Source organism: Gekko japonicus, unplaced genomic scaffold (genome assembly GCF_001447785.1).
Source record: "Gekko japonicus isolate JY-2015 unplaced genomic scaffold, Gekko_japonicus_V1.1 scaffold1340, whole genome shotgun sequence".
Lineage (NCBI taxonomy): Eukaryota > Metazoa > Chordata > Lepidosauria > Squamata > Gekkonidae > Gekko > Gekko japonicus.
The window spans coordinates 31942-49813 of NW_015159752.1; the positions used below are offsets into that span (position 1 = coordinate 31942).

Genomic DNA, 17872 nt, shown 5'->3' on the forward strand with positions numbered 1-17872 from the left:
ATATAGAGAGACAGGACTATATAGATACAGAAATAGACCCCTTTTGATAATAACCTCCCCCCAACCCCCAACCCCACACGCTTAGCTTCCAATTCCTTTTAGCTGTCAACAGTATCGTTAAACTTTCCCAGACAGGTTATCTGGGCCTTCCTACGGAACAGGCTTTTGAACAAACTAAATTTGCAGGAAAAGAATGTCTTGTGGTTTGCATGCACATGCACAATCCCCGGAGCCTCTTCTTTGTCTGTTTGTCTGTTTAAATCTTGCCTAGGTTTCAAACCCAGGAATCTGGAGATGCTGGATAGTGGCTTGTTTCATAATTGAGCTCACTGTAGGGTCGTGCGGCTGAATAGAAGTCGACGTAGTTGCCAGTAGACTTAAGTCCCAGATGCATATTGTACTCGCTTGGAGGTGGACGGTGATGCACTTGATCTTCAAAGAAGGACTCATCATAGCTTCTTGTTGAATTCTGAAACGGCTGATATGCTTCATAGTCCTTCCTACTGGGTTCCTGTGGAACTGGCTGTGCTGAAACCTGCCCAACAGAAGAAGAGCCTCAGCTTCTTAGGTAAGACTAGGTTTGCCAAATTCCAGGTCCCCACTTTGAGGTTGCCTGGAATTGCAACTGATCTCCAGACTATGGAGGAGCCGTTCCCCTGGAGGAAATGGCTACTTTGGAGATGGCATTATACCCAGGAGTCGTTTCATAGAAAAAGAGCTAGGGGAACACATTAGCATAACTCATTAGCAAATGCCACACCCCCTGACATCACCGGAAGTGTGTCATAAGGCCACACACCCCACCCCCAACGGTCCCGGCCCGGTGGTGGACCTGCAAGGCCGACGGGAGTGCAAGGAAGCCCCGCAAAGGCCCTCCCTGGCCCCAGGCAGGCAGGGGTGGGGAGAGGCAGGGAGGAAGCAACTTATCCTTCCTCTTCTCCTGCCTCCTCCTGGCTGAATGAGGGCCGGAAGCGGGGCGGCCGTAAGCAGGGGGCGGGTCTTCGTCATGTGCTCCCCCGTACCTCACCCAGGGGAACTGCGATCCCCCCGAAATGACCTCTGATTATACCCCACTGAGGGTCCTCCTCTTGCCTAACCCAGCTCTCCCCAGGCTTTACCCCCAAATCTCCAGGAATTTCCCATCTGAGAGTTGGCGACCCTAGATAAGACTATAACACAGGGAACCAAAGGGCACAGATACGATAATCAGCACTGTTTATGAGACTGGAAATAAGGATACTTCTGGAATCTTGGCAACCATATAAAACATCTTATAGATTTTCAGAATTAATTTCACTGCTTTGTTTTATCTAACCCTAACCCTAACCCTTTACATTTATTACTGTATCTGATGCGTTGGCTAAAGATATGACCAAAGCATTTTGGAATCATAACAGGTTTCAACAAGGTTCCAAAATCTGAATTAAAAGGTGTGGTCAAAATGCTTTCTACCATTTTCCAGGTTGTTCTCCAATGTGTATTCAAGTTTCAGGTAAAGAAGCACACAATACAAACCATCAGTAAATAGTGAGGTACTGAACAGGTGGGAATCCCAAAGTTATGGGATCATCTGAATATCTAATGGCCTCTGATGACAATTGGAGTTAAGTGGTTTCCCTCTTTATACTGGTGGCACCTCTAAACATTTGTCCTCCCTCCCTCATTTAGATAGCAAACCAAATTGCACAAATTGGCTCTTTGTGAATGCTTTGTTGTTGCCAAAGACCCCTAAAAGTACTACGGAATAATTTTGTTTTGAGAATGATATTTTTGAGAAGTCTAAAATTAAAAATGTACTGAGACATTCAGAGGGATGGAAACTATGCAGTTCAAGTTGCTGGTGCTGACTAGGGATGGGCACAAACTGGGAAAATAGAGGTTCTGTTTATGAAGTTTGGGGGAAGATCTGAGATCTTAGCACTTTACAATTGTCTTAGAACTGTTCTATGTTTTTAAATGTGTTCTTAACCCTTTAAGCTGCCCTGAGCCTGCTTTTACGGGGAGGGTTGGGTAAAAATCAAATAGATAAATAAATATTTCCTCCCTCCTTTCTACTGGCAGCAGCTCCCCAAGGCCAGCAGAATGGAAGGGAGGGGAAGATCCATCAAATGCAATTTAAAGGGAACTTGCTGCTTGGACTTCACTCACGCAGCACCTGCTTGAAAAAGCCATTTAAAGGGAACATTCCACAGGGGGAGCGAAACGCATTGCTGAAATGGCTTGCATCCATTTCAGCATGTTCAGGCTGAACAAACATTTTAGCAATCCCTCTCACTCACTCCCCGCTTCCCACCACAAACCCCAGAAACATCTGAAATGATGTGGAGAGTCGTGGGAGGGTTGTGGATGGAGATGATCACGTACCTCTAGTCTGTGAACCATGAACCGGCCATGTTTGTCATGAAATTAGGTTCATGATGAGGTTTGTGCCCATCCCTAAAGCCTTATGTATACTTGGATGGCTGTCAATTCCTTATGAACCTACCTGACCACTGCACTGCAGTTAACTTTGGAGGCCCTGTTCTAGGTGCCCCCCTTTCCGACACTAGGTGGGAAGGTAACCTGCAAGAAGGCCTTCTTGATAGTGGCACCAAAACTCTGCATCTCTCCCTTCAAGGAAATTCTCCTGTCCTCTTCCGCTGCCATCTTCGTTTGCTGTTCCTCAGTGATTCTTTTTCCCATCCCAATGTTTTAGTTGCTGATTCTATTCTATTTTAGCTCTGGTTTTAATTGTTCAAACGATATGTTCAGTAAGCATTTTGTAAAATAAAATAAATAAGGGACAATTGGCATGCCTATACTGGCCAGTATTTTCACTGAAGTGTGCTTCCAAATCATGCATGTATTTTCATTCTGTGAGCCCCGCCCTCACCCAGCAAATAACAGCTTTGAGACTTCACTGAGGAAAACAGCACACGGAACCCCTCCCTGTTCTGCAGCTCTTATCTAGACCAGCCCCCTCCCTACCTGTCAGCTTCCATCATGAAAAACCAGCGGCACATCTCCCAGCCCTCCATCCCGTGAGCAGTCAAAGTCCTTCGACCCTCTTCAGTATGCCACATGGACACATGAAGCTGAGAGTCAGTTCACTGGTCTGTCAGTTAATTGGGCCACTAACTTGCAGCAGCTCTCTGGGGATATCATGTAAGAGGTCTTCTTTAGCATCTTTTTCATATCACCAGATTTCTTTAAAACTGGCATAGTTAGGAATTGAATCTGGGACCTTCTGCATGCCAAGCAGATGCTCTACCATTGAGTCACAGTCATTCCCCAGTGAAATCACAATGATACAGCACAAAAAAGTATTATCCTCCCATTTTTTAATATAGGAGTGTTAGGACATTAACCAAAAATTCTTACTATATTGGATATAGTGAATATCAGAAAATATTGACACCTTAAGAACAACAGAGCCATTCTTGGGGTAGTCCCCTATCCCCTAGGAGCAGCATCTTGAGGACCATTTTTTTTGAGCTGCGGGGGGAGGTGGGAGGTAAGGAAGTCCCATTGGTGTAGATAGAACTTAGTTCCTGTTCTAGTTAGAAAAGCAGTGAATGTGCTGTGACTGCTTACCTGGTTGTGTTTGATATCTTCAGCAGGTGCACCATAAGAATTTCTATACAAAGTAGAAATTGCCGTGTTCTGAGCTAAAGAATAGAGAAAAGAAGACCTGGGTCAGTCAACGTAATAGATTGGCTTTGTGCACCATACTGAAAATGTGCCATAAACCAAATACAACAAAACAAGTCCTATTGGTGTTTGGGATGAAAACTGCATCTTGTCTAAAAGGCTCTAGAATTTGTTGTTGTTGTTCAGTCGCACAAAGCTCTAGTAGCATTGTGTTAGCTCACAATGTATTCACTAACTAAAATTTATCTGAATATAAAGTTAAGGCCAACATTGTCTCATCTTTCTTAAATGGGCAGTATTTTGTATACAAGAATTTAGTACAGTCCTAAAATTAATCCTCATTCTAGGCATCACTCCAAGCTATGGATAGCACTAAAGCGAGGTTTCAACTTTCAAAATAAACAATCAAATGATGGTTAAAAAACATTTTTCAGTTTCTGTCTTTATAATTTTCCCAGCTGTGGATGCAGCAACCTCTGAAGCAAAACAAATAACTAAAATTCTGGTTTGCCATAACAAATGTCATGTCGAGCCAAAGTTAGCACAAACCTATTCCCCTGGCCAGCTGGCTGATTGAACTCCATGGATTTCCTGTTCAGACCTTACACCAAATGATAAGTTTCCTTAGCTCTGGTTTGTATAATACCTGTCTATTTAACTGGAACACAAAAGATATCAAAAGTGAGATTTTAAAAAAAATCAATGTTATTAAACAGAAGCCCCTTGTGGGCAAAAGTTAATCTGTAACCTGCTGCTGTATTCCCTTGTTTCGAAATGTTATGTTGATGAAGCTCTTACATAATCCTACAAAACATGTAAGTTTATAAACTGTGCTCTGGTGTAGGGTTAGGGACAGAAATTAAGATCTTAAAAGACATACCCTGAAGAGTAAGAACAAAGCGTCAAGATTATACAATACTAACGAACCTCCTGAGAACAAATGGTATAACATATAGATGGCTGATGGCAGAAGGTGTATTATTTACATATGCAGGTAAAAGACAAAAGATTAATTCAATATTTAAAATAGAAAATTTTCTGGAAAGGTATGGAAGAGAAATGGGGATGCAGGAAGAAGTGTCTAGTGAAACAGATGAAGAAGCACAAGAAGAAGGAGCTACCAGGGTTGAAAAAATTTCCCATCACAAATAATAACAAGACAACAACAAAGAAAGAAAGTTGCAGAACTAAAAGAGAAAAGAGATGGAAAGTAAAAAAAAATCACCCCTGCTCTAGAGCATCCAAGATCTTTTAGATTCCTCATGTCAAGAGGATGCCCCATCCCATTTCCCCCCAAGTGAAATCCCCACATCTGCTCCCACTCTGTCTTGCATGGTCTGTCGGCAAGAGAAAGGGTGAGGAGATAATGTACCCCCTACAGGAAGGCATCCCAAACAGGCAAGACATTCCCTCATGCAGGGCTCTCTGTGGCATCTCCTGTCTCCCCCTCCTTCCCAGCCCACCACAACATGACTTCAGAAAGCAGCCGATACTTCCTAGCCATAACTGTCCAGTCCCCTAACATTGCTATGACCCCTGACCTGGATAGCCCTAGCTAGCTTGAACTCATCTGATCTCATCAGCTAAGCAGGAGCAGTAGTAGTATTTGGATGGCAGACCAGCGGAATAACAGGCAGACAATGGCAAACCACCTCTGGAAATCTCTTGCCTTGAAAACCCCACCAGGGGTCGCCATAAATTGGCTGTGACTTGGCAAAACAAACCAACCTGCTGAATAATCGGCTGCTTCTGAAAGCGTCATTTAGGAAAGAAAAGCTCTTAATTAGGTAAAGTGTGCCAACTGAGAAGAGAGAAAAATTAGACTGCTTAAGGATAAAACAAAGTTGTGATGAAGGGGGGGGGGGGGGGAGAGAAAGTCCAGGTGGTTGGAGTAGTCCTGTGATGTGCGGTCGGCTGATTATTCGTATTCATGCCAAGAGCAATAGCATTAGTTGCAAAGCACCAATTAAAGATGCAAATCCAGGGAAGGAATATCAAAACCAAAGTGGCTAGTACAAGTCATGTTTATACCTTTCTGTCCAGAAAAAAAGTATTCTGAGAGCATTTTCCCCTATGCATGACAAAACCCATTAGGATGCAAACATCATTCCTATATGAAGTTTTATTACTGACTTAAACACTTCATCCTAGGGACTGAAACAGGAATTTCCTACCTACTCCCGCAGCATCTTATAGCTCGCAATGCCAACAGAGACCTGCTTTAATTAAATACAGAAAAAAATGGATGGCAAAGTGTAAAAGGAATTTAGAAGGAATTTCTGTGGTCATGACAGGGACAGATCAAATGGCACCATAACGATAAACAATACAAAATACATGTACATTGGAAATGAAGATTTTTTACAATGTTCAGAGCCTGTAATGCGTATATTCAACAGACATGAAGAACAACTTGTCACATGTTGTTTTTTGTTCTGTTAATCATGTTTTGTGTGAGATATGCAATTGTTGTCTCACCTGTCATTGTATCTTTCCTAGAAGTGTGTTCTCCTTTATTTCCATGGTAAGTAGCATTTGTTCCAGTGGATTCGTAGTCTGTTTTTCTTTCTTTTAAGCTAATCATTTCCCGAGGTGAGGCTGGGGCACTTGCTACAAAAGAGGAACAGGTTCAAGGTTTTAAACCTCCCATCAAATCTGCGTATACAAGATCTGCCTCTGGTGAACACACACGCGCACACACACACACACACACACACACAGGAGAGGGAAGGAAATGCTGTTATCATCAGCTGTCTGAAGAATCACATACTAAATATCACCATTTTCACAGATGGCTTGAACACGTATCAGAGCTGAAGCAACAAGAGGACATTCAATGGGTGGTTAGAATGTCAGGCTACATCTGCGGAGGTTAAGTCCTGCTCATGGTGAGGCTCAGTGTGCATGGTATTGGGCGTGCCATTCTCTCTCAACCTAACCTACCTCAAAGTGTTGTTCTGAAGCACATCATGTGCCACCTGAGCTCCCTGGAGGAACGGTAGGATAAACATGTAAATAAACAAATACCTGTATCCAACCACACCTTCCAAAGGATAATGACGTTTTGAAAGAAGGGAAAGTGATTTCTGCTGACTCTTCCCACTTTATCCCCATGCATACATACACATACATACACATGAAGCTGCCTTATACGGCATCAGACCATTTGTCCATCAAGAATGGCACTATTTACTCAGACTGCCAGGGTCTCAGGTAGAGGTCTTTCACACCTTGAAGGGCCTTTTTTTGTTTTTGTTTTATGTCTGTTGTGCCCCTCCTCTCCCAAACAAATGTCAAGAGTCAATGGGCTGCAGTGGAAGAAATCACAAACAACTCTGAAAAAACTTAGTAATTCCCAAAAGGCTCAGATTTGCAAACTCAGATAACATTAAATGGAATTGGGAATTAAATGATGCAGCAAGGACCATCTGCATACACAATGTAGTCTTCAGGTAGATACCGGGTTTACATTCCCAGTAGCAAGTACGCAGTTTTGTTCAAAAGAGTTGACCATGTGAACACAACAATTCATAGCATGTGATTCATAGCTTGGGGGGGGGATATCTCAGTGCACCCACTGGAATGTGGTGTGCCGCATGGAGCGATTATCTCCCAATGTTGTTTAATACCTATATGCAGCTGCTCACCCAGGTTATCTGGAGGAATGGGCAGCTCTATCTACTGATGGACAGCTGCCCAGGCTCTTCCCCCAAAAACCTGGACAGGGCATTACAAGCTATGGCCGGATGGTTGCAATGGAGCCATCTGAAACTGAATCCATCGAAGATGGAGGTCCTGCACCTGGGCTACAGGGGATTGGGACTAGGAATTGGGCTCCCCACTGGTACTGGCATCAAAGGTGAAGAGCCTGGGGGTGCTCCTGGATGACTTGTTGACTATGGAGGCCCAGGTCACCACCACTGCCAGGTCTGCCTTTTTTCATCTAAGACAGCTGGCCCCAGGACCTGGCTACAGTGACCCATGCAATGGTCACTTCCAGACTGGATTACTGTAAATCTCTCTATGTGGTGCTGCCCTTGGCTCTGCTCTGGAAACTGCAGCTGGAGCAGAACACAGCAGCATGGGCGTTGACTTTGTCGTCTGTGTGGACGTGTATCCACCCTGTGATGTGTGACCAGCACTGGCTGCCTATTGAGTAGCGGATCCGTTTCAAGGCCTTAGATGGGTTAGGGTCTTGCATATCTTTGAGACTGCCTCTCCCCTTATGAGCCCCATAGGTCGCTACAATCTGCAAACCAGCATCTCCTGATGGTCCCTGGCCCCAGGGAAGTCCGTCTTGCCTCATCTACCTGGTGGAATGAGCTCCCGTATGAGATCAGGGCCCAGAAGGACCCTTTATGGTTCTGCAGGGCTTGAAAGACGGAGCTCTTCCGCCAGGCTTTTAGCAGAGGCAGTGGGCATCCACACTTTATTGGGCCTCCGCCCCCAGTAATCCAGATCTGAACCCCAATTTGAGGTAGACCACATCTGTTGAGGCTCAAGTACCGGAATGTACAATTTGTATTTTAACTCTGATGCATTTTAATTGGTTTTAACTGTTATTTGCATTGTTAGTTGGTATGATGGAACCCGCCCTGAGCCTGCTATGCAGGGAGGGTGGGATATATATAAAAATAAATAAATAAATAAACCCCCCAGGGTTCTGAGACTGAAAATCCATGTGCTGCCCCTTTGAGAAAAAGTAGTGATTGTGCATATTGGGATTGCTGTGCTTACTGTGTTTGTGGTCGTCATGGTTAATTACTGAAAGGACTACGGAGATTAGTGCCAGTACCAAATGGAGAAGTATAGTGGCTACTGAAAGAGGGGGCTTCCAGGTTTAGTCCTCTAGGGCCCATCAGTTCAATACATACTAGTCAGTGTGGATCAAAACCATTGGATGAGACTTACCTGAACGATTGTTGGGAGACATGCGCACGGGAGAGATGGAGGGTGTGCGTGATGACGAGTATGGTCTCTGCCGATCCCTCTCTATTGTTGAAGATGAGGCTACAAAGTGATATTGTGACCATCCATCCTGCAAGACACCCACACACAAGGAAGTTAGTTGTTATACCCTTTCTCTATCATAATGGCTCACAATCACCTTCCCTCCCTCTCCCCGCAACAGGCACCTTGTGAGGTAGGTGGGGCTGAGAGAGCTCTGAGAGAACTGTGACTGGCCCAAGGTCACCCAGCAGGCTTCATGTGGAGGAGCGGAGAGCCACCTACACCACACTGGCTCTCCGAAAATGACCCCCCCCAAAAAGTGAACAACCTAAGGTGTACCACGTATGCTACTTCAGGAGTATATTTACATGTTCCAAGTTCATTGCTATGGATAAAGCGCTTAAAATGTTGTCTCTTACAGAGTCATCTGTTTTTCATTAACAGGGCTACTCTCCCACATTCTTCAGTTCTCCCTTGCTACTGGGATATTTTTATCTTTATTATGGGTGCTTTATTATAGGTTGATCAGCTTTCTGTGGATGATCAAAGGTTGATGCTGCACCCTCTAACCCAACTTACACACAATGGAAGGTGAGTTGTACATGTATTAAAAGGCCTGCCTCTCCTGGAAAGAGGTTCGTTTACAGATGTATAAAAATATGAGTTAACATCGGATACACCAAATGCTTCCTATCTAAGCACAGTAAAAAGAAGATGACAAAATGCCCGGAGTGTTACCATCCTTTAAGTCCTGTCTGTCTGTCTGTCTAGTACTCCTCATACAACTATTGCCTGTCTGTCTGTCTAGTACTGCTCATACAACTATTGCCTTACAACTATTGTCTGGGTGGGAAGAATGACATATTGAGTGACACTTCTTTTCCCATTCCTGGGTGACTGGCAAATGGGAAAAGTTCTTTGGTTTATTTATATACCAACAAATTCCCAAGAACTAATTTCTTATGAAGAAAGTATTAATTTTAGATAGCATTCCTCAGGGAAAAGTGGACATATTTGGCTAGATCTAAAACTGCTGTGCTCTGATTGGATCTTGGAAAGCCACTGCAATTGGTTGGCAGGTGTTCAGCATGGGGGAGGGTATGGTTTCATAGATGGGCTGACAACATGTTATTGGAGAAGACAGTGAATTTCAATGTCCTGCCTTCACTTTCTGGCTATGGTATTCCACAATATGGCTGTACAAACCTACTCTTAGTACTACCAAAGGTTAATCTCAGAAATTGCTCAGAAGTTGCTCAACTGTTAATCTCAGAAGTTGCTTAGAAGAAACTGGAACAAACTTTCAACTGTAATTTGATTTTTTATCACAGTACTGCCATCTTGCTTCTTGCTGAGATCTTATAACACAACCCTCTTTGGGTCAGTCTGCAATTTCATTTGGTAATGAGGAAAAGTGCTACTTGATGCCAATAATGATCTGTCAGACCAAAGCCACTGGGGTATAAGCTTCAAGTTGCACATCCTTCTTTTTATGTGTGTGTGTGAGAGAGAGTGTGCCTGACAGGCCCCTACAACATTTCCCAGGGTTCTTCCTCAAAAATCTGTCAGGGGCCTTCCTTCAGTCTAAGAAAACTACCCTGTTCTCATTTTAGGGGTAAACCAGTCAGTAACAAATTCCTTAGACCTCCTTTATGAACAATGTCAAAAGCTATTAATGTTAAACTAATTTTTAGAACCAAAAAGGGACAATTTCCCTTCATTAGTTTGTTTCAGCTCTAGTGCTTATAATGAAATTTAATTAAATTGATTTGGATACTTAAAAGGTACAGCATATAAGGGTCTCCTTGCAGAGAGCAAGCAAATCTCTCCAAAAGCAAAAGCTTTACCAAATGCATTTCTGAAGATTTTTTACTTGAGTCCATCCTACTTCAGTAAAGCAAAAATAAGACAAAAATACATATTTGAACATTCAGGTCATGGTAGGGATGATATTATTATTTGTTGTTCAGTTGCACAGTCGAGTCTGACTGTTCGCAACCCCATGGACCATATCACACCAGGCCCTCCTGTCTTCCGTTGTGTTCCGGAGTTAGCTTAATCTCATGTTCATTATTAGTCCCTCCACTTAATTAACAAGTAATAACTATGCATTAAAAGGGGAAGGACAAATTCCGGTTGATGGTGCATTAGCAGACTCACGTCCCAGACCTCCAAGGGGTGAAGCTGTGCTCCGGCCGAAGGAGGGGGTGCCCAGGTTCGTCACCCCCCCAGGGACCCGGCTGAAGGGGCCCTGGCCAGGGGACTTTTGAGAGGTCGCCTCTTCGCTGGCACAATGCCAGGGAATTGAGGCACCTCTCCGTCCCGAAGGTTCTTCGTGCCATGAGGCCGAATGGACACAAGTGACGCTGACCGGGGCAAACGCAGGAGGTCGAGCGGCAGAAATGATCATTAAAAGAGGTCTGAGGACCAACTATGAATGTGAGTCTAATGTAAATGGCGGTTAAAGAGAAAAGAATGCTCCCTACCCCATTCTGTTAAACGGAAAGTGAGACGGGCGGGGGAGGGATGCCTCTCAACTGCATGAACTGTTGAGCGAATTGAGGGGGGGAGAGCAGAAGAGAAAGCGTGCAAAACTGTTAAGAAATACTCACCAAGGCGAATTCGAGCATTTGGGCACATATTCAGAGAACTTTAAAATACTTGTTAAAGTAAACAAACAAAAAAGATGGCGGGGAAGAGGACGGAGAAAGAGAAACTTCTGAAATCGAAACTAACGGTCCTTAACCCGAAGGAACCAACAAGCTGGCAAAGACTTTGGTAGAATCCATGCGCCCCCTACTGGACCAGATGAATAACATCAAGGAGCAGATGTCAACAATGACCCAGTGTATCACCACACAGCAAACACAGATAAACGAGACTCTTAAAATGATGAATGAAACAGCTGTGAAGGTGAAAGAAGTGGACGCCACTGCACAAAAGGTGAAAAAGAAAGTTCAAAAGCTGGAAAAGAAGCAAATTTCTACATATGATCAACTGCTACAATTACAAATAGTGAAATATTGGCCCCAGTCACAGATATGAAGGCGCAATGTCTGTTAAACAATATGGATATGGCCTATAGGTCATATTCTGGATATATAAAGAAAAATAATCTGCCTGGGGAAATTGTGATAAGATTCTCAAAGAGGCATGTGAGGGATACAATCTGGAGCACCCCTGAAAATGGGGGAGAATACCATCAGAACATTGAAAGATATTCCATTTGAGATAAGACAAAGGAGAAAAAATATATATAAAGAATTAACTCTTTTTCTACAGACAAATGCAATTGGATATAGATGGTTAACTCCAGAAGACGTAACCTTCAAAATCAAGGACAAAAAAAGAAAAGATTGACTCTGTTCAGAAAGCATGGGAATTTTTAAGAGTCCAGTTGGGTGAGCCAGGGGAGGAAGGGAAAAAAGGGATGGACAGTAAGTCCGATGAAGAGCTGGACTCGGAATCCTCCGGAGAGGACTCTCTTTCAGAGAAAGGGGTGGCAGCCCTTAAAAGTCCTTATAAGATCCAGAAGAGATTAGGCAAGGAGAAGTTAAGGCTGAAGGACTCCGAATTGTGCCTTTATAAAATGTTGAAATGAGATGCTCTGGGGTATTTCTGTATGACAGTTAAACTTTAAACTTAAACGTGGGAAAGTTAATGATATTTGACCCAGTTGATAGCAAGATTTAATGAGATTAAGACTAAATGTTTGTTTAAATTGGTGAGGGGACCTCCTCTCTTGGGTTTTTAGTTAGTAGTGGGTATCTTTCTTTATCCCCTAATTGTAGTCCCCTTTCCTATTTTCTGTTGTCGTTTGTAGTGTTAATAAAAATGTAATAAAAAATCCCCTCCGGGGCCATAAAAAAGGGGGGGGGGGAGAGTAATTTCAGTTCCATAGTTATTTCAACATTTCATACAGGCTTGGATCCATTAGGGTTGCTAACCTTCTGGTGGGGCCTGGGGCGCAGAACTTACAATTGATCTCTAGGCTAGAGAAATCAGTTTCCCTGGGGGGAAATGGCTGCTTTGGATGGTGGACTCTGGCACTATACACTACAAAGGTCCCTCCCCAAGTTCCACCCCCAAATCTCCAGGAATTTTCCAACCCAGAGTTAGCAATCATGTATCCCACGGTAAATCTCCACTGACAGAAAGGCTTTCAGTCAATGAAACATGATTCCTCTGGCCCCAGAGCTTCATAGTCCACACTGTCAATGTATTAGGACATGGCATTCCCCAACTGTTTATCTCCTTGTGGGAACCCCTAACCCTGTGAAATTCTGTGTCTTTCTGATCCATGACAGAAGAGGTAAACTGGATTTGGGGTGGATCCATAAACTGTAAGAAAAGTTCAGGCTCCTGTGAGTTAAATGCCCATTGAAGCTCTTTTATTCTTAGGTACAGACTATCCAGCAGCACTAGTTTTTAAAAGCAGAATAGAAAGGGAATAGGCTATTCATCTTTGTCTAATGAACCGTGAGTGTTTTTAGACTTTTCAACAACACCCTCCTGTACTACAAGAAGCAGTTCTGGTGTACAGTTTCTCAAGGTCCTTACAAATGTTATTTATTAATGCATTACTTTATTGATAGTAGTGCCAACAAAATATTAACCAGGCATGGGCATTCCTCTGAACTGAAGCATGCACTGAATAAACAAAACAACAACAATAATAATAAAAAGAAGAGCAGGCCTTGTTTCAAAATAAAGCAGGGAAGTGTTTGTGGACTGCCTACAATGAAAGCAAGAACAAAATGAGAGAAAAAAGATACTGTCAAAAATAAGGTTACACAGAAGGTCTACAAGAGATGATATGTGTTTAATGTGTTTAAGTGTTTAAGTGCATAGTAAGAATCTTTTCATGCTCTACTGAATTCCCCATGTGAATGAAAACCAGAATAGACAAGATGCTGGGAGATACATGGATGGACAGCACAAGCATCTCTTTTTGGTGGACAGCAGCCAAATGGGAGCCCTAACTAGCATCAAGACCATGGCCCAGGATCATACTATTAATCATACTATATCTGCCTACCAGTACTCAGTATTAGGACAGATATCCTGCTAATATCTTTGAGAATTTATATTTGATTCACTGATGTAAAATGTACATTCAAACCTTCACAGATTACTTTACAAAACCCTTGGATCTGATTGCAGGACTCTTAGGTCATATAGTCATGTCCTGAGGCAGAAGCACCTGACATCAATGACTGTCAAGACTTCAAAAATCAAAGGTTTGATTCTTTCATTCTAGTTAATTTACTGATACCTTTTATTTATTTATTTATTTATTTATTGAATTTATTGGTTGCCCTCTCCAAAGCGGGCTCAGGGTGGCTAACAGATGAGGCACGTATGCCAAGATTAATACAATTAAAAGCAGAATAAAACAATCATTATACAATGCAATAAATTGCAGGTGCTCTAGTTGTCACAAAAGTCCTTAATAGCAAGATGGGGCTCTGGTAAGGATGGTCCCAGAACAACAAAGTAACAGAGTAAGTTCCAGGCGGCTCCCTGATGGTACCCACTCCAATTGGTGGTGGTGGTGCAGTGATGGTACAGTGAGGGTGCAATGGTGGTGGTGGCTCCTACTCAAAAACCTGGCAGAAGAGCCTGGATCTCCTCCGGGAGCTCATCCCACCAGGTAGGAGCTGCCACCGAAAAGGCCTTGGCCCTGGTTGCAGCAAGTTTGGTATCTTTGGGGTCTGGAGGTATGCCGGACCCTGGCTTTAAAGGTAAGAACCAGCACTTTGAAGCAAACCCGGAACGCTACTGGCAGCCAGTGCAGTGCTTTCAGCACAGGTCTGATATGGTCACGCCTAGAGAGACCCATCAACAGCCTGGTCGCAGCATTCTGCACTAGCTGCAGCTTCCGGATTTGCAACAGGGGCAGCCCCATGTAGAGAGCATTACAGTAGTCTAGCCTTGAGGTGACCGTCACATGGATCACTGTTGCCAGATCATAGCGGTCAAGGAAGGGAACCAACTGCCGAGTCAGCCGAAGATGGTAAAAGGCCGACTTAGCAGTGGCTGCCACCTAGGCCTCCATCGTTAAAGAGGAGTCCAGGAGCACACACAAACTCCTAACCTCCAATGCTGGCACCAAAGGCGCCCCATCGAAGGTCGGGAGAGGGAGCCCCAAACCCGAACCGATCCGACTCAGGCCCAGGACCTCCGTCTTTGCCGGGTTTAGTTTCAACCTACTCAGCCTGAGCCAACCAGCCACACCCGGTGAAGGTCATCTGAGCCGGAGTTCGACTGGCCGCCCAACATCAGATAGAGCTGGGTGTCATCTGCATATTGGTGACATCCAAACCCACAGCTCCAGGCAATCTGGGCAAAGGGGCGCATGTAGATGTTAAACAACATCGGGGACAGCACTGCCCCGAGGCACCCCACAATCAAGAGGATGCCACCGGGACCGCTGATCCCCTATCGCCACCCTTTGTCCCTGACCTTGGAGAAAAGAGGCAAGCCATTGAAAGGCAAGCCCCTGAGTCACCATGTCGGCGAGGCGGTGGACCAGCAACTGGTGGTTGAGCGTGTCAAACGCGGCCGACAGATCTAACAGCAACTGTGCCGCCACACCACCTCGATCCAGATGCCTTCGGAGGTCGTCAGTCAGGGCGACCAGCACTGTCTCTGTCCCATGACCTGGGCGGAAGCCGTACTGGAAAGGATCTAGGACAGAAGCATCATCCAGAAAGCCCTGTAGCTGTAACACCACTGCCCTCTCAATAATTTTGCCCGAATAGGGCAAATTGGACACCGGTCTATAGTTGGCCAATTCGGCCGGGCCCAGAGATGTTTTTTTCAAGAGAACGAGGACCAATACGTAGCCTCCTGTTTGAGATACTCTGAAAACCAAAACCCTGTTAATTCTCAGGGTTCACACATACTAGACCCAGAGAATGATAGGAAGCATTTGATCCCTCTCCTTATCTGCAATTTATTTCATGCTTCTCTGTGCCTTGCTTTCCAACCTACCTGAACAAATGCCCCTTTCTCTTTTTTTACAGAACTGGTCATCAATGGTCCAGCACAATGCTGGACAACTGATGGAAACTTAAGAGCAGAACAGTGTTTGATACACCAGAAACCCTGATGCGAGAGAGAACTTGATGCTTCAAGGCACCTCCAACCATCAGTGGGCTCCCATAATTCAATTAAGTGGAAATTTCTAAAGAGCTATACCCAATAATTTCTTTCTAATGAGTAATTAGGGAGGTCTGAAAAACATGACAAGCATTGCTTTACCTATCCATAATTAATTATTGATTTCCTGTTATTGCGAATGCAAGGATGACAAAACTTAATCTAATCAATAACACAGCCATAAGGAAAGCAAACAGTGTGTGAAGGAGAGAACCTCAGACATAACAGAAGCTCATTATTCACACTGTTGATGTTATGTAAAGAGCAAAATAATAAAACCTTTTAAAGCACCTCTATCAAATGATGTTAGTCTTTTTCAAAGATGTTCACTTCATGCATCACTTGCAAACCTATTTGCATCCCTACAGAACTCTGGAAATCTGGTTCAAGTTGGTTTGCAAAACTGACAGAAAGAAATGTGGATGAGAAGGAGGAGGTGGCTTTGTTGCAACTGATGAACTGCAAGCTACCAGCAAGGATTTATTTATTCATCCATTCCATTTATACCCCACCGTCCCCGCCAAAGCAGGCTCAGAGTGGTTTACAAAAGATAAAACATAAAACAATTATAACACAGATAAAAACCATCTAAGGTCCTGGTCACACCAGCAAGATAACCCAGGGGCGAAGTGAGGCTTTTTGCTCTGGAGCAAATTGAAGTGCAGTATCGCGATCAGACGGTTTCCCCAAGGCTCCGTGCACATGCCCTCAGCCACGATCACACATCGACGGTGAAGCATGGCAAAGGGGGTGGAGAAGCAGCATGGCGTGATCACAGTGTCTGTAGTGGAGCTGAATAATCCTTCCCCTTCAAAGGGAAGGTCTTCCACTTTTGATAGGGTGTCCTGTTGGAGGGGAGTAGAACGCAGCCAAGAGTGGTGGCACAGAGTTATGGCTGAAGTGAGGGTTTTGCCCAAAATGTCCAATGTGTGCTTGACTGAATTTAACTGCTGTTTTGCCAGTAGCATTCCCTCTTTTTGTATGCGCCTAGCCTAGTGGGTCATATCTTCAGGGAGGGATGTAATAAATTCAGAAAGTTGCTCCCAGAGGGCATATTTGTTTCTGCCCAGACAGGCAGTGTAATTGGAGGTTTTGATGCCTAAAGCACCTGCAGAGTAAAATTTGCAACCCAGAGAGTCTAGCTTCTTTCCCTCCTTGTCAGGAGGTGTGGAGTGGGTGAGGTGGAGGAGGAGGTGAGCACTACTGAATTAGGTTTGGGGTGTGTGAACAGGGATTCTGCTCCCGCTTCTTGGATTTTATACATATGATCAATTCTCTGAGATGAAATAGAAGGACTGGAGACTGGGTGAGACTGGGGGTCTTGGCAGCCTGGAGGAGGACTGAAGCAACAGCTGTTGAGGTGTCCATTTGAACGATGTCAAAAATCGTATCCATAACAGTGCGTGTGTGTGGGGGGGGTTGCAATGTGGATCGGTTTAACATGTGAGCCATAAGTTTGATGAAGTCACCATAGGATTTCTGTTCTTCTAATGGGGAGATAGGGAGATCATCCATCACTTTAGGTGTTGGGCATGAATCGGAGATGGATCATGAATCCCCTGATCCATGAGTGGAGTTGTTGGCTGACTCTCCAGTGTCAGACTGGTTCGAAGGGTGTGTTGGTGTTGGGGCTCTCGGTGCTGGTGGTATCAGTACCAAGGGAGTGTCAGTATTCTATGTATAGTGTTAAGTCATGCTGTAGATCTGAGGCATCTAACTGACAGGAGCTGACAGCTCTAAGTGTCATGAGAGCTGGCCCTGACCGGTTCTAGCTGGCTACTGCTAGAGCTAATTAGCACTGAGTCACAGTGACTCAGCATTGGCTGTGATTGGCCAGTGGTTGTATATATTCAGTGATGTACAGAACTGTTCATTCCTTCTTGGAATGCGAGCGCAGCGGAGCATTACGTCACTCAGTGTAAAGATTTGGTGAGAGGCTTATATAATAAACTGTATATTATTTGTACATAAGCCTGAGAGACTCCAGTCTTTATTGGATACCATTGCACCCATGTTTGGTCTGCTGTGGGCTAACACTGCGCAATATTGACAGGGTTATGGGCCCAGACCGCGGTTAGCTGTGCAGAGGACGTGTGGTGTGAAAGGATTGAGTATCCAGAGCACTGAG

General features: G+C 44.3%; 1 protein-coding gene across 1 annotated transcript in view; it reads right to left on the bottom strand.

The window, feature by feature from the left end:
- Positions 1–231: 231 nt before the first annotated feature.
- The window catches only part of CTNND2 (catenin delta 2), a 307472-nt gene continuing 289831 nt past the window's right edge, over positions 232–17872 (bottom strand). Inside the window, exons 13-16 of the mRNA XM_015405710.1 lie at positions 8542–8668; positions 6109–6240; positions 3574–3647; positions 232–535 (exon numbers count right to left, since the gene is read on the bottom strand). Coding sequence (XP_015261196.1) covers positions 275–535; positions 3574–3647; positions 6109–6240; positions 8542–8668 — 594 coding nt within the window. The 3' untranslated portion in view covers positions 232–274. The remainder of the gene's footprint in view (positions 536–3573; positions 3648–6108; positions 6241–8541; positions 8669–17872) is intronic.